Source organism: Gossypium hirsutum, chromosome A06, assembly GCF_007990345.1.
Source record: "Gossypium hirsutum isolate 1008001.06 chromosome A06, Gossypium_hirsutum_v2.1, whole genome shotgun sequence".
NCBI lineage: Eukaryota > Viridiplantae > Streptophyta > Magnoliopsida > Malvales > Malvaceae > Gossypium > Gossypium hirsutum.
In genome coordinates, this window is record NC_053429.1 from 123,263,838 (window position 1) to 123,290,026 (window position 26,189).

The window sequence follows — 26,189 nt, forward strand, 5'->3', positions numbered from 1 at the left end:
TCATCACACCTTTTCTCCCTCGTGATTTGGAGAGAGAAACGTGAATCGACAAGCTTTTGCGTTTGGATGCCTTCCAATACCCATTCAAGTTATTCAAACTTGACAAACACCAATAGAGGATCTCAAGTTTTCGAACACCTTGTCAATGCGACTAATTCGAAATTTTTTGACTCGATTCGACTCGACTCAATTAAATACTCACCTCTAGCCGAACCTAGTTGCATCCAACGATTTAGTGAACAAATAAAGTAGTTGATATTGTGTAGACACAAACTTCAGCTCAACAACATCATTCTCAATCAATTCCTTTATAAAATCACGTCTTATATCTATATGTTTAGTCCTCGAATGCTACATTAGATTCTTGGAAATGTTAATGGCATTTGTATTATCACACAATGCAGTAGCCATGTCCAATTCAACAGCAAAATCCTTCTATAGTTGCAACGTCAACAATTTTGATACCAAAATTGGTCCAAGAGTCCAAGATTATTAAATTCAGTTAAAATATAATGACTAAATTTTAAATTTTAAAAGAATATAGAAACCTCTACCATATTTAAGTCTATTTAGATAAATAAAAGCTCTAAAAGTTTATTTAAATAAATTGGTGAAATTCAAAAGTTTCTAATAGTGGTCTGATTTTATAAATACTAATAATTGTCCAAGTTTGTATTGTGCTTAGAGGTGATCATGGATTAAGTCGAGTTTCAATAGAATTTTAAGCCCATTTTCTAGGTTTGGGCCTGAATCAACCCAAAAAATGGGTTTGAAATTTAGCCCAAGCTCGACCTGGTCCAACCATATTAAAAAATTTTATATTATTATTTTTATATAAATACAAATTTAAAAAATATAATACATCAAATACATTAAAAATATTCTAATAAATGTTTCTCGATAAATTGAAAAATTATCTATATTTAAATAATACTAATACAAATGTAATTTAACAAGTAAATATCTCGCACAATTAATAGTAAAATAAGAGTTATATAATATTTAAAAAATAATAACAAAATGATAGTAATACAATAGTAAAATGGTAACAAAGCAACAACGAAACAAAAACAAAACAATAGATCTGGCCGGTCAAAAATATGAATTTGATCTAAATATAAATTTTAGGTTTATTAATTTATTAATGTTTTATATGTAGAATCAAGAATATATGAATTTCAATTTTATTGGAATGTAACAAAAATTTTAAGATGAAATTATGTTTTTATGGTGTAACGAATAAATTTAAGAGTGACATTTTGTAATTATAAATATAATTGTTATACTTTTTGATAAGTCGTGTGAATTTGAAAAATTTTGCATTTTCAATGCGCATAGTGATCGTGATGTTATATGCTGAGTTTATAACTGTATAAACGCGACACGATCGCAAATGTAATTTAAATCATCTTCAATTCTGGATGCAACAATACAGAAATTTATATCCAAAATTGATCCAAGAGTTCAAGATTATTAAATAAAATAAAATACATGAACTAATACCTCAATTAAAGTATTAAATTTTAAATTTTAAAAGAATATAGAGACCTCGACTATATTTAAGCTTATTTAGATAAATAAAATCTATGAAGGTTTATTTAAATAAATTAGTGAAATTAAAAGGTTTTTAATCGCGCTTTGATTTTATAAATACTAATAATGCCCAAGTTTGTACTCTGCTTAGAGGTGATCATGGCTGGGTCGAGCTTCAATAGAATTTTAGGTCCGTTTTCTAGGTTTGTGCACGACCTGGATAAAAATGCTAAAACTCAAGTCTAGTCTAATCTAACCCATCCGTATTAAAGAAATTTATATTATTATTTTTATTTAAAAATAAATTTAAAAAAATAATTCATCAAATACATTAAAAATATTAAAATAAATGTTTCCCAACAAATTGAAAATAAATTAAAATTTTTATTTATATTTAAATAACACTGAGATAAGTGCAACTTAGTAAGCAAATGTCTCTAAAATAGTAGCAAAATTAATAATAAAATAAAAGTTATACAATATCCAAACAATAACAACAAAATAATAACAATATAATAACAAAACGGCACCAAAATAGTGACAAAACAACAAAATATTGAAAACAACAGTAAAAAGTAGTAGGATTTTTATTTTTTTTACAAATTTGAGCTGGGTCGAGCTAAAAAAACTTACTCGAGGCCCAACCTGTTTAGTAAACAAACCTTTTTTTGTTCAAACATTTTTTGAATTTATATTTTTACTTAATTCTTTTTACTTTTCGGACGGATATTTGAGTCAAGCGGAATAATTTAGCCCATGATCATAATGGTGCTTAACCCAATCAATTGATTTGTTTTATTGTTTCAAAAAGGATTAATGTATTTTTTCCATCCTAAATTTGAGACCTAAACTTCGAAGAGGCTGGTAAGTGTAGCGGGTTTTAAGGGTGAGGCAATAGCAAATGATGATGATGCTTTCTGACATAATGTTGAGTTGGATTTTGATATAACTGTTTTTATTTAATATTAATATTAATATAAAATCTAAATTTATTATCTTTTTTAAAAATTTTATGTATTTTTATATGTATTTTTTCAATTTTTTAGAATTAGGATCAATTGAGATCATTTGTAAATTTTAAGAGTTAAAACTTAAAATTATGCCCAAATTGATATAATATGTAAAAATTGAGCGCTAAATTTACTATTATACCATTTTTTTAAATGTCACATCATCCCCATTAGACACTTAAACAGCAATTAACGAAAATGAACAAAAAAAATTCAATTAGTTGAGTGACTAATTTAAAAGAAAATTCTAGTTGGGTGACCAAAAACAATAACCCATAATTGAGTGACCTATGAAGTAATTTACCTTTTTTTTTTGCTATTTAACTTGCTATAATTACAACATTCCCATTTATTTATAGTGCTCAAACTTTTTTCAAAGTCTTATTAAATATAAATGATTTGCTAGATTTTAATCCAAGCCATCCCTCCAATCTGCAATTTTACCATTATTCATATCTAAAACATGGACAGAATCACACCAATACCAATAGTATGTCACTACATATAATCACAATCCTTGTTCATATCCATAAGATTAAATAAAATCACACCAACCAATTTAATTGATATAATCAACAATATGTCGATGGTGAAATATAATTTGATCGGAAATCTGTTAATAATTTTTAAAAAATTTTAATTACCGATTAATTCTGATAAAAATCAGGTAATTAATTGAATTAGTCAAAATAAATAATATATTTTTTATATTAGCAATGAATTTTTTGAAATATTATTCTTTATATTAATCGAAATAAATAATATATATTATATATAATTCATTTTTTTAACTATTAAAAAAATGAACATTAACAATGTTATTTTATACTTATTTTAACCAAAAGGTAAAAACATATAAATTTCATTGAATTTAGTTAATTGACTGAATTAACCAAAATATTTCAGTTGGGTTAATGTATTTGAAAAAATTTTTGTTCAGTTAACGGTTAAAGATTTTTAACTTTCGAATAATTCAATTAATAATTGATGCGTCGTTGAGAGCACCAAAAATATCCTATTCCCTACGAAATAATTAAAAAGACAGTAAAGGGGAAGTAGAGTCGAATCCTCAGGGATCGAATTATACGAATGCTTGTTTCTCGAAATCCTGGGCAGAATCGTGCCCAATAAAACCTGCGTGACAGAAGGGAAAAAAAAACATAATTAAAGATTTGATTTGGAAAAAAAATAAAAAGAACAGAATCTAAAGTTGACTGAAATTGTAATTATGAAAATAATAAAAATAATAAAGAGAGTTAAAGGAAAAGAAATTCTTATTGGTAGATTCCAGCCTCTAGTTGTCTCATTCTGCATTAGGTTCAATCCTCGGCTTTTAAGTAACCCTTCTCAACTTAAGTAAGTCAGTTATAGTGGAAGAGGACGCCTACGACCACCAGCTCCAAAGATTAGACTTACGATTTTTAGGGAACTTGACTCTAGCCAGTAATATATGCTAGATCAACGCTTCTCAATGACGAATCCCACGCCATTTTGCCTCTTTGGCTCGCCAACATCTGACGCAATAAGTTAACGAACCAGCTATGCAATCCTTCCAAAACATACAAAGCGGTCGCCTTTACATATGCTGAAAAGCTTACTTCTTAAGGGCCATGGACGGAAGCGTCAGCCTGTAGTGCCGAGAAACGATGAATACTTGGCGAGAAGGCTAAGTACGGATTCTAGGCCTCAAGAACCATTTTTGGGGAATATTGACAACTTTCGACTAGATAGGTTTTAGTGGCTCATGATAATGGTGGAAAGGTAAATAAATATAAAAATAGAAAAGGGAATTTTATTGAAAGAAAATATGAACAAACAAAAGCCTAGACTTTCAGGGGAGAGTGTTTACAGAAAAAGATCCACCCCAAATAGAGTCACTTTACCCCCTATTTATAGTGGTAGGGAGATAGTCTAATTTAACTTAAATTCTAAAAAGATAAATACATTTAATTAAAGATAAATAAAGATAATTAAAATAAAATCCTAAAATTAAATAATCCTAATAATTATCTTAATATTAATTATCCTAATATAAATAAAATGGAGTCTTATAAAATAAAATCTCTTTTTTTTTGCGTTTTTAGTCATTGTGTCTTCCATGCTCCCACTTTTGGCAAAATCTTTTTCCTGTGTCGCATGTCAGCCAATGTGTCTCCAAATTCGCACTTTTGTCCCTTAATTTTACTTTTACCTCCAAATCAGTCCCTAAAAGATAAAAAGACATAAATAGCTCAAATTAGTAAGATCAAGCTTAGAATAAATACATGATTAATACATAAAAATACGTTATTCTAGAGCATTATCAATAATAATTCAATTCGATTAATAACCGAACCGATCGTTTAAACACCCCCGACTAAAAACAACTAACAATATAAGAATGCATAAATAAATAAGCAAACAGAACTTGAAAGCTTCAAATTACAACATCCAGCAGCAACATGTTGGGTATGGAAATTTCATACTTAAATCAGCACTTTCTTTCAACATCCAAAATAAATATTTCAAACTTATTAAATAAAATTATTTAAGTATTAATAACATAAATAGTTTAAAGATGTAATTAAATATATCAATTAAAACAAAATATCATGTAACTGTACAAAATAAATTATATTATTATAAGAACATTTTTGCCATTTTATATTTTACAAATCAATAAAAACTTAATTATAAAAGAAATTAAACCCATAAAACAGTAACTATTAAACATCTAATTTAACTGTTACAAGCCCAATTTGCCCGGCCCGTTTACAACCCCTAAACCCCAAACCCAAAAGAGCCCTAGCCTAATAAAAAAATCAAAAAAGAAACCCTAGCCGTTCGGCCAACTCCTCTTTGTCTCCTCACTTGCCTCTGACGACCCTGCAGCACCGGCCACCAACTCGGGTCAAATCCACCGCCACTGGTACCTGTAAACATTAATGAGACAAGACAGAAAGCGAGAATAGTAACATGTAAACGGCTATTTAAAGCCGAATCCAAAACCATTGTAGGGTCGGACATTTTTTGAATACACAAAAAAAAGACACGGGAAAGAAATAAAAACAAAAGATTTCAAAGAAAAAGAAGGTTGTTTCTTCATTCCTATTAACCTATCCTTTTATTTTGCAAGTCGATTCAATACACACACATACAATATATATATGCATATATATAAAAAAGAGAAAGGATAGCGTTACCTTTCCGGAGATCGGAGAAGTCAGAACTGAACGGTTCCCATAGCTCGATCCCGTCTCCTAGGTCTCCTTTTGCTTGTTTGGAACTCGAATATGGAGTGAGGGGGACGAGAGGGTTCGATTCGGGGACTTTTTGGCATCTCCGGCCGTCGTACACGACGAATGCCGATGACCGACGGGCACCAATTCAGCGACCAAAAATCGCCTGGGCCAGACTCTCTCATTTCTCTCTTTCTTTTTTTCTCTGCACCGATAAAATGACAAATTTCTTCAAAAAATTTTGTTTTTATAGTCCCCTGGTACGGCGTCATTTGGGGCAAACATTTAATACCCAAAACTGCGTTGTTTAATCACCTGACCCGAAACCCGACCCGAAAATCGTCTAGAATCCGCGTGTTTTTGAACTGAGGGTCTATTTGCGCCCTCAGTCCCTCCGCTTTTGAGGCCGGTTTCGATGTGGTCCTATTCCCTTTTTATTTTTTTAAATTTCACCCCTGGAATTTCATTATAATTTCATCTGGGTCCCTAACCAAATGATGCGTTTTGGACGAGTGGGTTTATTTCCATTTCAGTCCTCCTTGGTTACTCGCGCATTCGCCTGGGTCCTTATTTTAATCCCAACAGTTTATATTATTTGTAAATTATCCCCCCTATTTTAATTTGATTTCAATTAGGTTTTATTTAAATTCATTTTTACATTTTTCCTTTTTTACGGGTTTATTTATTGGTGTCGATTGTATTATTTGCATCACTTTGTTTATTTATATGTTATAGTCTGATTAATTTTAAATTCATCTTGTACACAATATTCTATGTTTTATGCATTATTATTCATATTATTACTAATATTATTGTCATCCTTTAGTTTATTATTATTGTTTTACTATCGTTTTCCATTGTCATCATTACTAATTCATTATTATTGTTTCTATCGATGTGTTCTTATCACACTTTATTTCATTATTACTATGTCATTAGTATAGCTATTATCATATTATTAAGTTAATTCTATCATGATATACACACATATTGTTCTTTGTGTTACTCCTTTATTTGTATTTATTTACACTATTATTATTAATCTTTATAATTACTTTTTGAACACATCATGTACTTTGTACCTATAGTTTTCCTTTTTGTACATAAAAAAAAAAAAGAGTATGTTTCTAAACCTTATACAGCTTATGATAAAACTGATTTAATTTTATATACATATTCCTTTCATTCTAAATTTATTTATACATATATACGTCTATAATTTGTAACTCTAATATGTTCTTAAAATTATTATATATATTCTTATTATCTTTGCATATTTTTTAATTTTCCTTTCTTATATATAAGTTTTAAACCGATATTCTTTAACACTTCGTATATCATTCGATTTAAACGTTCATTCTAAAATATATTTTAATGGTCACATGTATACCTTTATTTTGTACAAAGTGTCTAGTTTAACAATTCATATAATATATATATATTATATATTCATCCTTTTAAATTTATCTTATACACATTTATATTTCTTTAACTTTCATTTTGTTTTGCATTTTTGCATTTGAATATGTTGTATTAGGCTATATATATTATTGTGGTATATTATTTTCATTTTGCATTGCCATCATATTGATTATTCTTCATCCATGATTAGGAAATTGATAATATTTTTTAGAATTGGTGGAATTTGATTGTTATCTTGTTAGTTGATTAAACGAATTATCTTATCTCCATTCATCCATCATAGTATCTCGTACATGTACATTATCTTGTGTTTTTATTTCCTTTCGGATTAACAAATATCACTCTATAATTTTTAACTCTTTAGAATTAATTATTCCATTTTATTTTAAGACAAATTAGTGCATTTCAAGCTGGTTTTATAATTATTTATTTAAAAATTCCTTAAAACCAAGGCAATATTCGATGTTTGGCAATTCGGGGAATCGTGCCCTATCGTGCTGGGTTGTAATTTTTTGTTTGTTCGAAACGAATGCATATTCCTTCGGAATTTCACCCATATCTTTAAAAATTTTCTTTAGAACAAAAGAAATGTTCGATGCTTGGCAATTCGGAGAATTGTGCCCTATCGTGCTGGGTTGCAATTTTTCGTTTGTTCAAAGTAATCGAACGTCCCTTTTGAATTTTACACATATTTTCTCAATCCTAAAGCAAAGCAATGTTCAACGTTTAGAAGTTCTAAGAATCGTGCCCTACCGTGCTGAGTTTTGGTTTTTCGTTGGACTAAATAATTGGACATCCTTTTGCATTTTTCAGGGTATAAATTTTTGGAAACCAAGATTTATCGCGTTCTCAAGGGAATAAAGTGTCGTGTCCTATCGTGTTGGATATGATGCTGCATTCCTTTGAAACAAGAAAATTTTAGCGACCAACTTGAGCTATTCAAATTTTTAAAAAAAACATTTTTTTAAAAATAGTTTCAAATCTCAGACATAAGGACAGTACTTAATCAATTTAGTACTAATTTTGGGCGTAGTGAGAGTGCTAATCCTTAATCGGCTCCCAAACCTGTTTTCTTATATTTACGTAGGCTAAAATCGATTTTAATAAAACAAAGTATTTTATTAGGTGACTCAATCACACCCAAATAAAAGATTGGTGGCGACTCCATGTTTTGTTTTCAAATAGTCGATTCCCGTTTTTCAAAAAAATGGTTTCGACATTAACCATTTCAACTTACAAACTTTTAATAAATATATTTCTTCCATAATTTAAAAGATAAAAACAGTTAGAAGCAAGCCAAAAACAAAAAAAGAGTTAAATTACAAAAAAAGCCCTCGAGCATTAGAGTCTAGCAAAAATGTCCTCTTCCCTCCGTTGTCCTTTCAAAATTATACACAAAATATGCTAACCTATGCTATGCACAAACATGTTTAAAGAGAGCAGTATCTCGATGTTGCGGAAGAGACGGTGGTGGTGGTGTACGAGGCAAAGGAGAGAAAGTATTCTAGTCAATGATTTCTCCCTCTCCATCACCATTCCTCACAAGTTCTGCTACTTTCTCCCTAACATACAAATTCACTGGGTCAACTTGAGTGTCATGTTATTCGTTGTCATCATCATCTTCTTCTCCTTCTTCTTCATCAGCATTGTTGTTTTTGATATCATCATCACCAGCACCATCAACGATACTTTGGGTCATTGTCTTGTTGCCAGCTTCAATATTATCTTCAGCATCAAGCAAAGTTTTCTCTTGAACAATCTCACCCTCGGATACACCATCTTTAACAACTACTACAGGAAATTTCAAGGGCTTCTCAGGCCAATCCTTAAAGAACGAATTCATAACCATGAAGCGGAGAACCTGCAACAATCGGCTTTTATCTTTCCTTATATCAGCGCTAAGAAGTTTTTGCAACAGGGTCGGACTCCTCTTGCTGAAAGAACTGCCATCAAATGATTCCTCGGTTGTTGGTTTTGGTTTCTTGGAAAAATGGTCTCTCTTATCTGGTCTCCCTCTTTTATCATTCCTCATTCCAAATCTCCCCCTCTTGGTTGACGGCCTATGGTTTTCTTCCCTTCCATTCACCCTTTTCTCCATACCTCGCAGATACTGTGGTGGAATTTCTGCAACTTCGACTCCTAACTCAGCTTGCTTTGCCAAAATCTCCTTGAGTTGCTACAAGAGAAGGTTACAATATATAATAAGAAAAAACTTCAGTTACATAGATTGTGACAATGAAGCATCAATCCGGCCACCTTGCAGAATTTTAGTCACTAAATGCCTGTTTTTAAATTGAAACAAATTTATAAACCCAGAACTGAAAACTTCGGTTATCTTTTCACGAGTATTTAACATTGTTAGACATGCTTAGACAAAATGCCAATTTTCTCGAATCTTGGATGCTAATACTATAACTATTACATATATCTATGTTATTTGGACCCGGGTGTGAGTTCAAATACGGGTATGTGTCTAACAAGGTCATGTTCAATTTGAAGGGTTGTATTCCCATACCCAAGTCCAAATATGTGCCGGAAACAGGTGTCAAACAAGGATACTTCAAGAAAAAAGAAGATTCTGAGCACCAAAGACATATATGCCTAGGACGAGCCACAAGGCAGTCTTATAGGTGGAAAGCATCAAACGTTTATTGACCAGATGCTTCCCTTTTAAGATGAGATTGGCCTTATGCTCAAGCTTATGCAATACTAGTAAGTTTTTTATAGATCAGGAAAATTTTAATAAATGTACCTCGCTACGTGATTTTGCAACCTCAGAGTCAGCTACTTTTCCACTCAGTTTCTGCAGCCACCAAAGTCAATTATCATCGAATGCATATACACTTTAAAGGGAACAAAAAGTGAAATGAAAGAGCATTCTGCAGCTATATACAACCTTCTTTATGTTGGCTTTTGTGGGATAGAACTTCTTACGTTCTTCACGCCACTTTCTTATCTCTTCCTCCGTATAGGTCAAAGCAAGCGATCTTCTCATTTACGAAAGAATTGTGAACGCATCAAAGCAGAGATTAGTAAGAAAGAAGGTAATTATAAGAGGAGAGAAAATAAATGACAATTTATGAGAAATATTAATCATAAGTACAGGAAAATAAGATTCTGCTGTAGATAATTTCACTAAAATGTCAACTGCAATTGATTCGGTTCTATTAGCCTCCTTGTTCGGAATTACTATCAAGGAAAACATTAACTCTTTCTCAAAAGTATTTGGAAAGAACAGAAAGAAAATCCTTTAACATAGCCATTTACAAGGCAGCTTGTAAATTAATTGAAACCTATGTTGCTCCGACTCTTCATCTCTCTTGAAATACTTGTGTCTAATACATAACCAGACATAAGTTGGGAGATATGACAATCCAAAGATCCTCCAAATACATGAAAAAACTTTAAAAGAAAATTGAACATACCCATCTCAAGCATATATACATATTTGACAATCACAATCAAGTCCGAATAACATAGCTGAAAACTACCTAGGCTGTCCATACACATACATTTCCTGTACACCAGCAAACAACTAAATACAGAGAAAAGAAAAAACCCAACACACACTAAAATCTTGTGAAATTTTAAAAGTTCTGGCATTTATTCCAAATCAAAACAAGTAAACCAACAGAGCATGAGCATTCCTTTTTCTGTTTTCATGCATACGGTGGGATTTCATCCACAAACATTTCAGGCCTTGACTTATCATCAATAGTTCAAACTTATACAAGCAAGAACTTAAGCATCTCACCAAAACGGAATCAATTAAGGGTTAAGTCGGACAACTAATGGCTTTTTAACATGATTGCTGACAATTATTCCAGTTGTGACCACCATTAAAATGTTCAAGGAATTAAGTTTCTAAAATTAATCACATAAAGCTCATTTATTTAAACTCAATGCAATACATCCCCGTTTGTCAACTCACTCTAATCCCATACCACTTAACTTCTATATAAAATGATTCACGTAAATACTCAACAGATACCACCATTCCATTCTCCATACCAATAAAACTCCCATGATAAAATAGATATTGCCAGCCAAAGAACTGCTTCAACTATAAGAAAGCATAAATAGAACTGTCTATTTTCAGGCTAACCACTGTCATAAGTGTAGCAGCCATCATTTGTAAAAAAGCAGTTTCAACTAAATAAATGTCTCATGTTAACACAAAACTATTCTCAAGTGAACGTCTCTGTCAAAAAGCAAAAGTTTTCTTCACATCTGACAAGCAAGATTATGAAACGAGTATGAGCAAACAGAAGTTACCTTCTCTTTTCTTTAGCTGGGTTTGCAGAATTAGAATGAGGAAATTTAGCTGCCCTCTCATTATCAGGCCCTGTTATTTTTTTCTCAAGGTGAGGAGAAACTAGAATTTTTTTTCAAAAGAAACAAAAGAATCCAATAGCAAAAAACAAATCAAAGAATAAGAAGGTACAAAGGAAACCAATATCTATTTCCAAGTTGTAGACACCAAAAATGCAAAGTTGTGCATGGAAAAAATTGTCTGTCTTGTTTTTTAGAGAGCCAAAACAAATAAATTTATTTCAAACATAAAGCTTCAGATATCTATACATTGGTATTCACATGTGAATTCAAATAAATCAAACAAACTATATCTTCTAATATCCCTTTCTTGGTTTCTTAGTTTCCAACAGATAGAGAAGAATTTAAGCTTCACAACAGCTTTAGCTCTACCGATCTCATATTTCAGTGATCCAAACCTATCCCAGAGTACTCTTAAGGTCTTTGTTTATTTAAGTGTAAACTTCTACACTTTTACCAACTTATCTGAAAAACAGAAAACCTTCCATCTTTTCTTTTTTTTTTTTTGCAATGCTAAATTAAATGTTCGAATAAAACATATTTTGTGCTCTTAAACATAGTGATCAACACTAAAAGCAAATCCCATCGATCACTCCATACACCTTGCACATCCTATTCTATTTCTTGAAACCTGTGACTAGCTGGGACTTCTATCTTAAACTCTAATTCACTATTCCAAAGAAAGTCTAGTTTCACCCAGTCGCAGTTTATTTTCAATCAGATCACTGGAATTACTAGTCATGGAACAAACACTATATCATATTCATTTATAATCAAGATTTTTTTCAATGAACTCCTACTTGTCCCAGTTGAATCACTATATAATCTTTTAAAAAGGGGCTTAAATCAGTTCATTTATAATCAAATTCCATTTGAGTTATAAAGCCAGACAAAGTGACAACTGTATTAATAGTGAAAATGTCAAGTAACTTTTTAGTTTTATGCTTTATGACAAAACAAAGAAAACAGAAAAAAAAGTTTATTCATCCACAGCCCAATGTATCCAAGAAAGACCATTTAAGTTATTTGAAATTCATTAAAAGGTTAACCTTTTTTCTTATGTCCATTAGAAGATGCAAACGCTCTCTTTGCATTATCCGCTTGATGGAACCGAGGCTGATCGAACTTAGACTTCTGAGATCTACAAAAATTGAATTTCAGCTGTATAAAAAGCCAAAAATCGGAGTCTTTCACAAAGAGAAGCTAGAAACTGTAAGATGTTCAAGAATACCAACCCCCATTTTGAATCCCTTTTAGCATTTCTTCCTGGAAAGTTGTTCATATTCTGACTGTTTTTACCAGGACCACCCTTCAACAATTGAAAAGACTTACATTAATTTCAAAAGCCAAATCAAAAGATAAAAATAGACACCAAAAACATTGTGGAAAAGAAATTTTAACACCATACATCAACCATGTCCAGCTTAACAATTACGAAACTTTCACATTAAATAACATCAAAGCAGCTTGAGAAGTTCTGCTTAGGGAAAAGGTATAACATAAGCTATTAAGAACCCAAATGGAGTATCTCCAATGGTAAGTATATCTTTCCAGGTTACTGCACAACAAATAATGCAAATTCTCATTTGATATCGTCAACTTTTTGAATCTTCACCGTTAACTTTACAAGATGTGTTTAACTCAAACTCATACATCAAAGAAAATGGCACAGCTGCACCATTGGAACTTTGAAAGAATAGTATTGCTAAACTTTATGCTTTTATCCACCAAAGGCAATCAGACTCTCTTAAACCACTTTCGGAGTCAACATTCACAAACAAACTACCTCCTTAGTTCTAGCACAAAGTTAAAACAGTAAGGGGGTAAAAACTGATACCGTTGGCCTTCTGAAAGAAGGGTCTCCTGGTACTTGTGAAGCAGGTGCAGAAGACAAATTCGATGCATTAACATCCGCTAAATTTTGCTGACTCTGATTGGCTTGCTGCTGCATCTGGTTTGGCTGCATAAACCCGAAATGCGGATTTGGCACAATGGCTTGGCCACCAGAAACAAACTGTGAGAGATCTGGGAGTTGAGCATTCAAAAGTTGGCTCACATTCTGCAATTGGTTCTGTAAAAAAAGCTGTTGTTGCTGTAGTTGTTGCCGCTGCTGCTGCCCATTTGTTAAACCCATATTATTTTGTTGAGGCAAATTCAACCAATTTGGCTGATTTGGATTATGCAAAGAGTTATTGAATTGAGCAGGAAGTTGTTGGAACATTGCAAGATTGTTCATGTTTGGGAAAATTGGACCAATTTGAGGAAACCCCGTACTGTTATTTTGTGTAGGAAACTGCTGGTTAGCTCCATTCATGAATCCAGCATTATTTAGCAATGGCATAACACTAGAATTCTTATTAATATTATTAATATTATTACTCAACGGAGTTGGCAGCTGAGGATTAAAAATACCCATTTGAGGTTGCATCATAAGCATGTTCATGTTGTTATTGCACTGGTTTGCCACCGCAGAATTTGATTGAAAACCATTCTGCTCAAAAAAATCAAATCAAAACCCAAATTTCAAATTCAAAAAAAGAAAAAAGAGAGAGAGTAAGAAAGAGAGAATTAGAGAGGCTACCTGCTGGGGTCGGTGGGGAAACGAATTGAAAGGAGGTCTCATTGAGTTACAATGAGAACTAAAGAAGCCGTCGGGTTTGCCAATTGATGAGAGATAAATTGCTTGAGCTTTCGCGGTGGAGTGTTTTGATGTTTTTAGGGATTTAGATTGTAAAAATTGAAAAACCTCCAATTCTTTGGAGGGTTTTGGTATGGGTTTTTAGGGTTTTAGATTGTGAAAATTGAAAACCCAGCTGATTATTGGGCTTACAACAGGCCGTAGGGTTACTGAAATAATTTTGGCATAATGATAAGTTTAGTCCTTAATGTTTATATTTTCTGTCAATTCGATCCTCATCTTTTTTTTTAGCTAAATTTATCCTTTACAAAATAGTCATATTATTTTTTTAAGATGTTAATGTGACAACTCGTATGGTAGTCTATATATATTTAATGCTGACATAGCAATATCTGTTTATATGCCACATCAACAAATATTTTAATATAATAAATAAATCAAAATTATAAATATTTCATAAATATTTGTAAAAGAAAATAGCATGAAATACACGTGGTTGTCACGTTAATTAATTTAACATTTTAGTCAATAATTCCATTAAGAAAACCATTTTGACTATTTTCCAAATGATTAATGACCAAATTTGACTGAAAAGTTGAGAGAACTAAATTTAGCTCAAAAAATAATAAGGATCAATTTGAAAAAAAAATGTTAACTTTTAAGGGTCAAATTTGATATTTTCCAATAACTTTAGCCTTTCATTTTTCATATTGTTAATTGTGTTAGGTATGCTTGAAACTAATCACAACCTCTCCCAATCCTTAAATAGGAAAATAATGTACTTCAGCACACTCAAGCCCACGTCTTGCTACATCGGCAACAATGCCAATGTCAATCGAGTTAAGACTTAATCGAAATAATTTCAAAATTTATCATCACATTCCTTATAAAATGCTTAATACACCAAATGTATCAAACGATTTTAATTAGCACTTCCCCATATGTACCAAACTTTATAATGATATATATCATTATTAGCAATTACATTCCATTGAAACCTCAATCTCAAAATCCAAAAATATCAATTACCTCCTGAACATTGAAGGAGCGAAGCTTGTTAAAAATTTTCTATAACAAGAATAATCTAGTAAATTCTGCTTATCTATCAGCCAAACAAAAAAAAAAAAACAAAACAAAAAAAATTCATTCCACCTAAATATACGGTACAGGATAATATAACATTGATAAATAATCTTTCATTCCCGTAATTCTATTACACAGATAATCTTATAGATCGATGTCAACTAGATGTCAACTAGACTTTACTTTCGATTCCCGTAATTCTATTACACAGATAATCTTATAGATCGATGTCAACTAGATGTCAACTAGACTTTACTTTCGGTCTGATGTTTGAATCCCATGGCGCTTGAAGAATTCTCTAAATCCATAAGCACTGAGATCGTAATTGAACTGCATAATACCATAGATGTAACAATAGATATAGATAATATATCAAATAATAATAAATACAGAAGAGAATATTGCATCAACAGAACTTACAAAAATACACTTTTACCAGCATTTATGTACATTCATGATTGTGAAATTCTAAATAGTTGAGTTTCTGTACAGAAACCAAGTGACAGATGAATGAATCTAACAATGGTTAAGCATATAAGGGGTTTAATGTACAGAATGCCCACAAACCTAAAATATTAAAAGCACTGTATATGTAAAGCACAATGAATATCTGAAATTTGTGTTTGCATATGGAATCATATTGAGAAAAGCAAAGCAAAAAAAAAAAAAGTCAAGAACCAGCACCGATGATGCTAACAGATTTTAGGGGAAAATGGCTACAAAACTTACAGGTAGAACTTTTACAGAATATCTTGTGGTACTTGGATCGACAACCCTCCCCTGATCTGCTGCCTGCAATAGAATGTTCTTATTAAATACATCAAACATTCAGGATTAAGCTCTAATGTTATTACAAAAAGTAGACTCCAACATAAAACTGGGAACAAGTTATAGATTAAAACATATTTCACGCTTGTAAGATTCATTTGAATGCAGCTTGACTGCAGGTGAACTTATGGGAAAACAACGTAAATAATATAACTACTAAGCCATACAATCTCTCATAATTCTCCCTATCAGTGCACTTTGGATCGAAAGTGCCTATAGGCCACATGTTTAAGTTGCAGAAACAGCCATTCTGCAAAGCAGAAATAAAGCTGCAAAGCTGCATAGTTCATATACTTCCCAGAATCCAGAGAAGCATAGCGTATGCTTGAGCTTCTTTTTTATCTATCAGAACTCTCCCTCGAGATTTAACCGCTGAAAGTGATCAACTCCGTGGTTCCACAAAAAGTCTAATCTTGCTTATATTAACCAAACCTCACATTTTATTCAAACTGAAATATATATATATGTTCACTAGCCACAACATGCAGCAGAGACTATTGTTTGTCATTAACACTAGCTAGCAGTTGTTTAGCCTTCTTTCTTTTGACTTTTAGTTATTTCCTACACCACCACACTGTCCCAAGTTTATACTTCATTTGTCTTGCAACAATACAGCCACAGAATACGTGGGAACTAGTTTTTCATTAATTCAGAAAAGAAAAGCAGTACTGGCTCATCTATTTCTTTCCTTTCCTTTTTATTTTTTTCACCTGACAAGTTATCTATACTGGTCATTCTCAGCGAGGCAGAAAAGCTAGTAAATTTTCATGCAAAACCTTTACAAGTAATGAGGTTTTTGCAGGAGTAAACCACAATGATTTGGCTACGTGCTCTAGTTCTTCAAAGACCTACTTGTTAAGAAGCCATAACTGAATCAAAAGTAGCAAGATAGTAGAAAGTTCAATTGGCAAATATTCTTAAGGTTATTATAGTTTCAGCAACTATTACACTTCTGTATGTTAAACAAAAATCATACAATCCTTGAACAACCCCGAACTAGTCAACTTTTAAGTTCGGGATGCTTTAATCAGTTAACAACAGCAAATGGTTACAACAGACCAAAGCAAGCAAATGGCGCGGTAGAGGGAGAAAATAGAAATAAAGAGAAGTTGCATACTTGCTCTGGACTATGAAATATTTCAATGAATGGGTATTCATTCTTCTGCCGTGTTATACAAAACCCTGGATATTTTGGGCACTCAACCTGCAAGAGAATAACACAAGAAAATAAGATGTGAGTGTAAAGAAAGAAAAAAGAAACTAAGCTATATAGTAAGTTAGCACAACTACTATCACCATATGACAGTAATCACTACCAAATTTAGGGGTTGTTATATGCTGCAATGGTAGTTTAGGTAGGTACATAAAAGCCTCTCCAATTTCATAAACCTCATTCCCCATCCCCAGTGTTCAAATCCAAGGCCTCGAAGTTGAAAGTCATAGGATATCCGCGTAAGTTGGACAAGGGTTTATACTAAGAACAGCCAGTTTAAAGTGAAAATGCTAAAAGAATAGAAGCATGGTGAAGAGCCCCCTGTACAAGCAGCCAGATTGCATCTCAAAAAATGGTTAAATTAGTTTTTATACGTCAGATCAAAGAGCAAACTCGTCAAAATACAGAAATAACCATTTTCGTCTTTGAACTAATGTATAGGGGCTAATTTGCCCATTTTCTGAGTAGAGGGGCAAAATACATACAATGGCCTCCACGGTACTTTTACCATAGAAGCATATACTCTCATACTAGAATACACCCACTCTACAACATCGCTATGATGAGACTGTAAAAATGTATAAGTAATGACCTGTTTCATCATTTACACATCATCATAATAATAAGAAGAAGAAGAAGAAGAAGAAGAAGAAACATACGCGCATAAATTTAACATTCGGATAGAACTCAACAGCAGCTTCCTCCAGTACTTTGTCAAGATGCTTTGTGTAGTTCCCCCTGCAATATACATACAGGATGAGCTAGGGGAATATACATACAATGGGTAAAAGGAGGGATTGGGTTTTATATTACCTGATAGTGAATGCAACAACAACGGGGTGACCTTGCTGAAGTAGCTGCACAAATTCACGCTCGGATTTGAAATGAATAACTCGTGATGGTCCAAGATCTTTAGGATAACCAGTATAATACCTTCAAATTTTAACAAGAAAATAAACATAAACATGAATGCTTTATCATACAATATTCATATTAATACTACAATTTATCTGCTTAAAACTTGATAGAAAAAAATCAAAAATTGAATTGAATTTGCAAGATCAAAGATAAATGAAAATTTAACTTACTTGCAAGATGAACGGAGATGAGTGATCATTCTATCAAAAAATGATTGCTCCATTTTTGGAAAGACAAGCTGAATCTGAGTCACTAAACCAGAAGCTAATTTTTTTTATACCAGAGACATAGAAGAGCTAAGAGAAAGCAATAGAAGAAAAGAAAGGCAGAAAAGTTATGCTAACCTGCGTTTTGGCTAATGGAGAAGAATGAAATGCTGTTGACTGGCCTGCAAATTGAAACAAAAAAATTTGGAGAAAATATTTTTGGGAAACTAGGAAAATAAACGAAAATGGTGGCTCTGCAAAAGGGTTTAGAGTTTGGGACAAATCAACATTTTAGTACCGCATTTGTCAATTTTTCTCAACTTAGTCCTTGAACATTTTTTCACATTAATCCTTTAATTTTACATTTTTTTTTCTAGTTTTGATCTATGTGATAATGTTACATTGTGATATTGTTCCACCTAGTGCTGTCCATGAGTTGAGTCGAAGCCTGATTCCAACAAAAATTTCATGTTGAAACCTGTTTTTTTAGCCAACTTGACCCGTTCCAAAAGTCTATTTTACTGTTCAAAAATTAATAAATTTATAAAAAAATATTTTTAATTGATATTTTACAATTAAATTTAAACTTAAAAATATTTTTATTTATTTAAATTGAAGTCAAATCAATTTCACCCAACCCGAGACATAAATATCCTTTTTCAAGTCTGGCCCAATTTGGATTGGGTCTATTGGGCCATATGGACTACCTGGACATTAGATAGGTCTAGTGCCCCATCGCATAAAAAAAACTATAATTTTTAAAAAGTTTAGGGGAAAACATGGAAAAAAGGAAAAGGATTACATTAAAAAAATTGTCAAGATTAAGTCAAGATTAAGGACTAAAAGTTATTTTATCCTTTTGAGTTTTGATTTGGGTAAGAGGATTAGTTAGATTTGATGATTTTATTTTAATTTGGTCTTTATTATTTTTATATTAGAATATATGAATTTTATGTTTATTAATTTATTAATGTTTTTTTATGTAGAATCAAGAATATATTAATTTCATTTTTATTGGAATGTAACAAAATTTTTAAGATGAAATTATGTTTTTATGGTGTCACGAATTAATTTAAGAATGGGCATTTTATAATTATAAATATAATTGTTATATTTTTTGATAAGTTGTGTGAATTTGAAAAATTATACGCTCTCAATATGCATAGCCATCATGATCATGATGCTATTTGTTATATCTGTAATTATAATAAACGCAACGTGATTATAAACGTAATTTAAATCATTTTCAGTTCGTGGTACGACTTCCTTCAAAGATTAGATAATGAAAGAAAATGGGAGTATGAATTATAATATGATCTAATGGTGGAAGCCAATCCACTATTAGGAATGAGCATTTTATCGAATTGAGTGAAAATTTTTGAGTTGTTGAGTATTATCTATTTTCTTTCAAATCGAGTTTAGTGAAACAAAATTTTAAATTTTAGATAGAAATTAAATTAAATAATTTAATTAATTTTAGTATTATAATAACAATGCTGCTGAGCCTATCAAGTAATACAAATTTCTCAATAATTTATTTAATTGATTTTGATGTTTTAAATTTTTAAATTTAAATATTGAAAAAAATTAAAACATCCGGTAAGAGCATGAGCAAGTAAAAATTGTCAAAATTTTAATGATTTTTTAGTTTCTACTGCTATTTCACTTTAATTCTTAATTTTTTTACCTAATCAATACTAAAAAAAGATAAAATTTGGGGTGATTAAAATGAAAACGACCTAGAAGTTGAACGACCAAAATGAGAGTGTAAACATGAGGTAGCTTTTATAGTCAATAACCGTTAGAGATTCAATGCTTGAGTGACTAAAAATGAAAGTGCTCTAAAACTTGAGTGACAAAATTGCAAGGGTAATCAAAATTCTGCTTTACTTTGCAAAAGTTGAGGATTTAATTCATTTACTTTTATTTGGTCGTTTTTATACTTTAGTCCTTGTACTTTTCACATTTTAAAATTTTAGTTATCACCGAACAATAATCGTAAAATTCATTACGTAAAGTTTTGTTATTTCTAAAATCTGATGCACCAAACATATTATCATATATATAATGTTATGTCAGTTTATCATTTTTATATATTATTCACTAAAAATCTAGTTAATAGATTGACGTCTATCATTTGTGTCAAGACTAAAATTTTAAAATTCGACAAGTACAAGGGCTTAGAATGATGCGATTGGAGAATATAGACTAAAACTACAAATGTAGCATAGTATAGGACTAGTAATTATATTTAACCAAATAGATTTAACTGCTAGTAATTAGATTAAGAGTAACATTTTAAAAATTGAAAAGTACACGAGTTAAAATTGATTGATTTTAAAAAATACAGGACTAAAAGTGTTCAAATAAAACGATAGGAGCTAAATCCACAATTTGGGTAAAGTACAGGGACTAATAGCGGAATTTAAGCTATATAGATAGATTATAAAGTTAGGGTTATATCCAAAAATCGATTTTAAAAGGCAGAACAGAGCACACGATTCTATCACAAATCTCCGTGAGTTTCCTTTCTTTTTTATTTGAATTTCTCTGTTTCTGATTTCCATTGGTAAAACTAGCAATTGCAAGTTGTTGTTTTTTTCTTAATCGTAAAATTGAAAAAAAGAAATCGCAGAAGATTTGAGATAGGGTTTTGAAAAGAAATCCCTAAATGTACAACGGAATCGGACTGACCACCCCTAGAGGGTCAGGCACCAATGGTTACATTCAGAGCAACAAATTCTTTGTAAAGCCCAAGACGAATCGGGTAACCGATTCCACCAAGCCTTTCGAGGCAGATCAAGGCACCGCAGGTCTCACCACCAGGAAACCTAACAAGGAAATCCTCGAGCATGATCGCAAGCGTCAGATTGAGCTCAAGCTCGTGATTTTGGAAGATAAACTCGCTGAACAAGGTTACACTGAATCTGAGATCGCTGATAAGCTTGTTGAAGCTAGGAAGGCTCTCGAAGATGCTCAACAAGAGAAAGACGAAGAAGAAGGAGAAGTTATACCAATCCCTACTCGCCAGCAAAAGTAATTTCTTGTCTTTTATTTTGTTTTTAAATTTAGTGATTATGGATTTTTTGGTTGTTTATTTATTGATTAATTCATGTTATGGAGGTTTTGGTTTTCGGTTACGCAGGCTCACCAAGTGGATTAATAGTTTATTTTTTTTAAAATTACTTTGATTAACAATAGATGATTTATGTTCTTTTATTATTTATTGATTCATTTATGTTTTGGTGGTTAGGGTTTCGGATACACAGACCCACCAAATTGCTGCAAGGAAGGAGAAGCAGATGGAGACCTTTAGGGCTGCTCTCGGGATTGGAGCTTCTGAATCTGGGCTTCCTCCTCTGCCAAATCGTCGAAAGAATATCGAAGAGCGTGAACATTCCTTTTTGGATAGAGATCCACCTGTTTCTGCAGCCATGGATGTGGATGATCCTAAGGCAAAAGCAGACAAGAAAAAAGGTCAAGTAGTTGAAGATGAAATTGATGAGACACGACACCGGAAAAAGAAAAAGGAGCAAAAGAGGTCCAGGCATCATGACTCGGATACAGATGATACTGATACAGATAGCAGTTTAGAGCATTCAAAGAAAGCTACTCGCAAGAAGAAGAGCCGCAAGGGTTATGATAGTGGAAGTAGTGATTCTGATGACTATGCCAGTGGCAGGAAGCTAAAAAAATCAGTGAAGAATGGATGCAGACCATCTGATCGGTCGAAGCTTGGTGCTGCTAGTTTGGATGTTGATGATCGACAGGTGACAATTATATTTAATTTAGATCCTTGTTCCACGCTTAAATTTTGCCATAGCCTTTTGCGTTTCTGGTGAATGTGTCCTGCAGAATGCAATCTAGTGGTGACTATACTAATTTGCATGAATCTTGATAAACAAGTTAATTAGGTAAAGCATTGCACATCATGATGTGCATTCAGGAAATTTTTTTCACCAAGGATGAGATTCTTATATATTAAAGAATAAATTAGAGGATTGTGATATTTTAATTTTCATCAAAATTGATTGACTGGATAGCTGCTTCCATGCAAGATTTTGATCTGAACTTACTGAAAGCTATGCTGTCATTTAATCACATAGTATAGATTTATGTTTAATGTTAATACGCTGACCTCTTGGTTTTTGGAACTCCCTCATGAATCATTCAAGAAGTAAGATTGAAAATCTGTTATTGTTGTTAAATTAATGGGCATTTTACAAAGCTACCAACCGTCCTCATCCCACTTTTCCTTCTCTTTTTCTCCTTCCCTAACAACAACGTTGGAGCTTTAAAGTTCATTGGAAAAGTTCCAGCTGAACCAATATGTATATGATTGGAAATGTCTATACTGATCTTAGGTTATAACAGGAAGTACTCTTTTTTACCTGTTTTCTAGCCATTGTGAGGCTATTACTCCCCCCTGCATTTATGACATTGTGGTGAGCTAATTGAGAGCTAATATTGTGGTCTGATAGATGATTGTGAGTTAATACTGATCTGTATGACGTTTTGTTACCCTGTGATTTGTATTTCAATTATTTGATTTCCTTAAATCTTGCAGGCACAACATCGACGTAGACATGACTCTAGCGAGGATGACTCTGAAACTGATGGTGGGAGGGAAAAGAATAGAGGTGAAGTTCAAAAGCAAAAGTTTGAGGGTAGTGAATCTGATTCTGATGCTGACAGAGCGAGAGGTCATACAAAGGAATTGATTAAGGAAGGTCGTCAAAGGCATGACTCCAGTGAGGGTGACTCTGATTCTGATGGTGGGAGGCAAAAGAAGAGAGGTGAAGTTCAAAAACGGAAGATTGAGTCAACTAGGAGCCAGAGGAGAGAGAGGGACATGGGTAGTGAATCTGATTCTGATGCTGACAGAGCAAGAGGTCATAGAAAGGAAATGGTTAAGAAACGTCGTCATAGGCACAACTCCAGTGAGGACAACTTTGATTCTGATGGTGGGAGGCAAAAGAAGAGAGATGAAGTTCAAAAAGGAAAGATTGAGTTGACGGGGAGCCAGAGGAGAGAGAGGGCCATGGGTAGTGAATCTGATTCTGATACTGATAGAGTGAGAGGTCGTAAGAAGGAAATGGTTAAGAAAGGTCGTCGTACGAATGACTCCAATGAGGATGACTCTGATTCTGATGTTGAGAAGAAAAAGAAGAGAGGTGAAGTTCAGAAAGGGAAGATCGAGTTGACTGGGAGCCAGAGGAGAGGCAGGGATAGTGACTCAGATTCCGATGTAGACAGAGCAAGAGATTATAAAAGGGAAATAGTAAAGAAACGTGGTCATAGGTATGATACAGGAGATGACAGTGATTCTAATACAAGTGATGTAAAGGTAGAAAAGGGTAGGAGAAGAGGTAGAAGACATGATTCTGATGATGAAGATTCCAATTCATCCTATGGCAGGAAAATTGGCAAGGCTACAGCAGCTAGAGAAAGGGCGGGTAGAAGGGGATCGGGCTCTTTGACAGATGATAGTGATGCAAGTTCTAGTGACTCTGACAGCACCGATGTAAAGCGTCAAACCATTGAAAAGAAGAATGCTGCTGACAAAGACAGAAGAGGTCATAGAGGTGATGCTGACAGTCATGGTGTTAGAGTTAGTCGTCGGTATCAAGAAGAAAAAGACTCTCCATCTTATGCAGCCAAGAATGATGATAGAAGGGGAAGGACCTTAAATGAGGATGATAGATTAGAGAGATCACAGAAATCAGAGAGCAATAGAGAAATGATGAAAGGCAAGAGGAAGCTTGATGATGAAAATCATGACGAGCAGCCAGAATTGAAGTCAAGAAGTAGAAACTTAGGAAGTGAATTGGAGCACAAAAGGGATAATCCAAAGGATGCTAAGCTTGATTCTGAATCAAATGCCAAAGCTTATGGGGAGAATGATGATCAGAATAGGGATGAATATTCTAGGTGGGGGAAAGATGACCGGAATAAGCATGAATATTCTAGGTGGGGGATGAGTGACCGGAATAAGGGTGAATACTCTAGATGGGGAAAAGATGATCAGAATAGGGATGAATATTCTAGGTGGGAGAAAGATGATCTGAGAAGGGATGATTATTCTAGGTCAGTTAGGTCTGGAGGAGAGATTGACTGTGACAATGGTAGACAAAATGGCAGACTTCAAAGTAAGATCACCAAACCTGATAGTGGATTGATGAGAGATGATCAGGATTATGATGACTGGAGAGGTGGACGGAAGCGTGGTAGGGATGAAGCGGAACCTCGAGGGAGAGAACAAGAAAGAGATGAGATAGACCATAAATATAGAAGTCGTGGAAGGGATGAGGAGGAGCACCATGGAAGCCGTAGGCACAGAAAAGGGGAGGAAGATGATCGAGGGAACAAAGGTCATGTGCGGGATAGACAATTGGATCATTCTGTGAAAATGGCATATGATGATACTCGGTCTAGTGACAGAAGATCAGATGACCAACGTTGATGGTTGTGGAAGCATACTGGTGAGTTGTAAAACTTGTTATATTTTACTATCTGTTAGTTTTGAGTTGCATTTGCGATGAAAATCTTTTGACAAATTCTGTTTCTTTGTATTGTTGACTCAAGTATATTATCTTTTACTTCTCTTGGCAATTTGAATTTTCTTGCTTATACATTGGTTGCTCCATTGATGACGAAATAAGGGATTTTCTATTATTATCTTGATACTTGATGTTTAACAAAAAAGTTATTGATAGGCTATGTTATCCTTTTTTTCTTTGTTCACTTATTGATATTAGACATGGGACAATCTTTTTTGGTGCCTTTTGCTTAAAAAGAAGTGCGCTTAAGAACCTAAAGCCTGTGCAAAGGCCTCCCTAAGGGGTTGGGTGGTTCGACTGATGATTAAGGGCTCTGCTGTAGCATGCCTTAACAAAACTTGTCTTGATTCTTTGTTTTCATTTTTGTTTTTGCCTTCCTGATGATACATATTGGGAGCTGACTTTGTGTTATTTTTCCTTTCTTTCTTCATCTGTGAAGGCTGCAAGTACGAAATGGAACCACCTCAAATTGTCTCCAGGCTTTTCGAAGGCGGGTGTCCTTTTTTCTGAATGTTGTGGAAATTGAATGTTCTTTTTGTGCGTGTGTTTTGTTTCCCCATCTTCCTTCTCTTATTTCCGTTGGTAAGGGATTTTTTCATATTCTGACTAATGAATAAGCCATGTGTATGTTTGGAGGAAGTAGTAGTATTTATAATGGCTTTTTGGTTGCATGTCCGAACTTTTTCTTCTTTAATGTATATTTGGTATTTGTTAGCTGCTATCCCATTAAGCAAGTAGTGAGACATAGTTTCTTCTTCCCCTCAGTATGGTCCAAAAGGATTAGCTTGAAGCTTTAAATTGGAAAGTTGTTAGAGGGTCATTCTTGTACCCCTCTCGATATTGTGTTCGGGTATGTGTTGAACATAGTTACTTAGAAGTGCAAAATAGGTTTGAAGTAAGAAAATATGTAGCTAACAGTTAATGATAAGAAAATCTTGTTATCCTTAAAATGAAGTGGTTGAAATGATAGATTCATCTTTGTCGTTGCTAACCACAGTGATGCCACTCTTTTTAAGAATGCATTACACTAGACTAACCCAATTGCTATCAGCAATAGGGTAAATAATTCTAGCATCAAGCCATTTTATAATTTTTTTTTCTTAACAACTTCCTTCATCTTCTCATTTAATATTCTTTATTGCTCAATATTTTATGTTGCTTAAGAATTTGGACCAATTTCTCTTCTTGAGTTACATCCAGTGTTGCGGAGATAATAACTGGGAAAGTA

The 26,189-nt window shown here is 32.9% G+C and overlaps 3 protein-coding genes across 7 annotated transcripts; 1 reads left to right on the forward strand and 2 right to left on the reverse strand.

The window, feature by feature from the left end:
* Positions 1-8,483: 8,483 nt before the first annotated feature.
* LOC107955361 (homeobox protein 4) lies at positions 8,484-14,283 on the reverse strand. 2 transcript variants are annotated; one of them, XM_016891128.2, is made up of 8 exons: positions 14,097-14,283; positions 13,353-14,006; positions 12,751-12,824; positions 12,565-12,656; positions 11,459-11,528; positions 10,080-10,170; positions 9,936-9,986; positions 8,484-9,359 (listed from the first exon to the last, which is right to left on the reverse strand). In XM_016891128.2, the coding sequence occupies exons 1-8, from the start codon at positions 14,136-14,138 to the stop codon at positions 8,784-8,786; spliced, it is 1,650 nt and encodes a 549-aa protein (XP_016746617.1). In that variant the 5' UTR covers positions 14,139-14,283; the 3' UTR covers positions 8,484-8,783. The 2 variants fall into 2 exon arrangements, with proteins under 2 accessions (XP_016746617.1, XP_040972102.1); XM_041116168.1 differs by having other exon boundaries at positions 11,459-11,558; positions 14,097-14,272.
* A 1,016-nt stretch (positions 14,284-15,299) lies between these two features.
* LOC107955362 (uncharacterized) lies at positions 15,300-18,659 on the reverse strand. 4 transcript variants are annotated; one of them, XM_041116169.1, is made up of 8 exons: positions 18,540-18,659; positions 18,366-18,447; positions 18,091-18,210; positions 17,937-18,015; positions 17,182-17,268; positions 15,966-16,028; positions 15,477-15,566; positions 15,300-15,392 (listed from the first exon to the last, which is right to left on the reverse strand). In XM_041116169.1, exons 2-7 carry the CDS (start codon positions 18,416-18,418, stop codon positions 15,489-15,491), a joined length of 480 nt encoding a protein of 159 aa, XP_040972103.1. In that variant the 5' UTR covers positions 18,419-18,447; positions 18,540-18,659; the 3' UTR covers positions 15,300-15,392; positions 15,477-15,488. The 4 variants fall into 4 exon arrangements, with proteins under 4 accessions (XP_040972103.1, XP_016746619.2, XP_016746618.2 ...); XM_016891130.2 differs by having other exon boundaries at positions 15,300-15,566; XM_016891129.2 differs by having other exon boundaries at positions 15,300-15,566; positions 18,366-18,439; positions 18,540-18,633.
* A 2,214-nt stretch (positions 18,660-20,873) lies between these two features.
* Positions 20,874-25,675, forward strand: LOC107955360 (protein starmaker). Its single transcript, XM_041116171.1, has 5 exons — positions 20,874-20,919; positions 21,037-21,437; positions 21,655-22,171; positions 22,969-24,883; positions 25,401-25,675. Exons 2-4 carry the CDS (start codon positions 21,073-21,075, stop codon positions 24,862-24,864), a joined length of 2,778 nt encoding a protein of 925 aa, XP_040972105.1. The 5' UTR covers positions 20,874-20,919; positions 21,037-21,072; the 3' UTR covers positions 24,865-24,883; positions 25,401-25,675.
* The last annotated feature ends 514 nt before the right edge of the window (positions 25,676-26,189 follow it).

Bases quoted from the DNA above. Each gene is read 5' to 3' on its own strand.
- LOC107955361 (XM_041116168.1), bottom strand. From the start codon at position 14,138: ATGAGACCTCCTTTCAATTCGTTTCCCCACCGACCCCAGCAG. The intron at 12,657-12,750 runs GTTGGTATTCTT...CAATTTTTGTAG, and splicing joins AAAAGGGATTCAAAATGGGG to ATCTCAGAAGTCTAAGTTCG. The intron at 11,559-12,564 runs GTTAACCTTTTA...AAAAAATTCTAG, and splicing joins TAATGGACATAAGAAAAAAG to TTTCTCCTCACCTTGAGAAA.
- LOC107955362 (XM_041116169.1), bottom strand. From the start codon at position 18,418: ATGGAGCAATCATTTTTTGATAGAATGATCACTCATCTCCGTTCATCT. The intron at 18,016-18,090 runs GTAATATAAAAC...TGTATATTGCAG, and splicing joins GTTGTTGCATTCACTATCAG to GGGGAACTACACAAAGCATC. The intron at 15,567-15,965 runs GTAAGTTTTGTA...GGTATTATGCAG, and splicing joins ATTCTGTAAAAGTTCTACCT to TTCAATTACGATCTCAGTGC.
- LOC107955360 (XM_041116171.1), top strand. From the start codon at position 21,073: ATGTACAACGGAATCGGACTGACCACCCCTAGAGGGTCAGGCACCAAT. The intron at 21,438-21,654 runs GTAATTTCTTGT...TTTGGTGGTTAG, and splicing joins ATCCCTACTCGCCAGCAAAA to GGTTTCGGATACACAGACCC. The intron at 22,172-22,968 runs GTGACAATTATA...TAAATCTTGCAG, and splicing joins TGGATGTTGATGATCGACAG to GCACAACATCGACGTAGACA.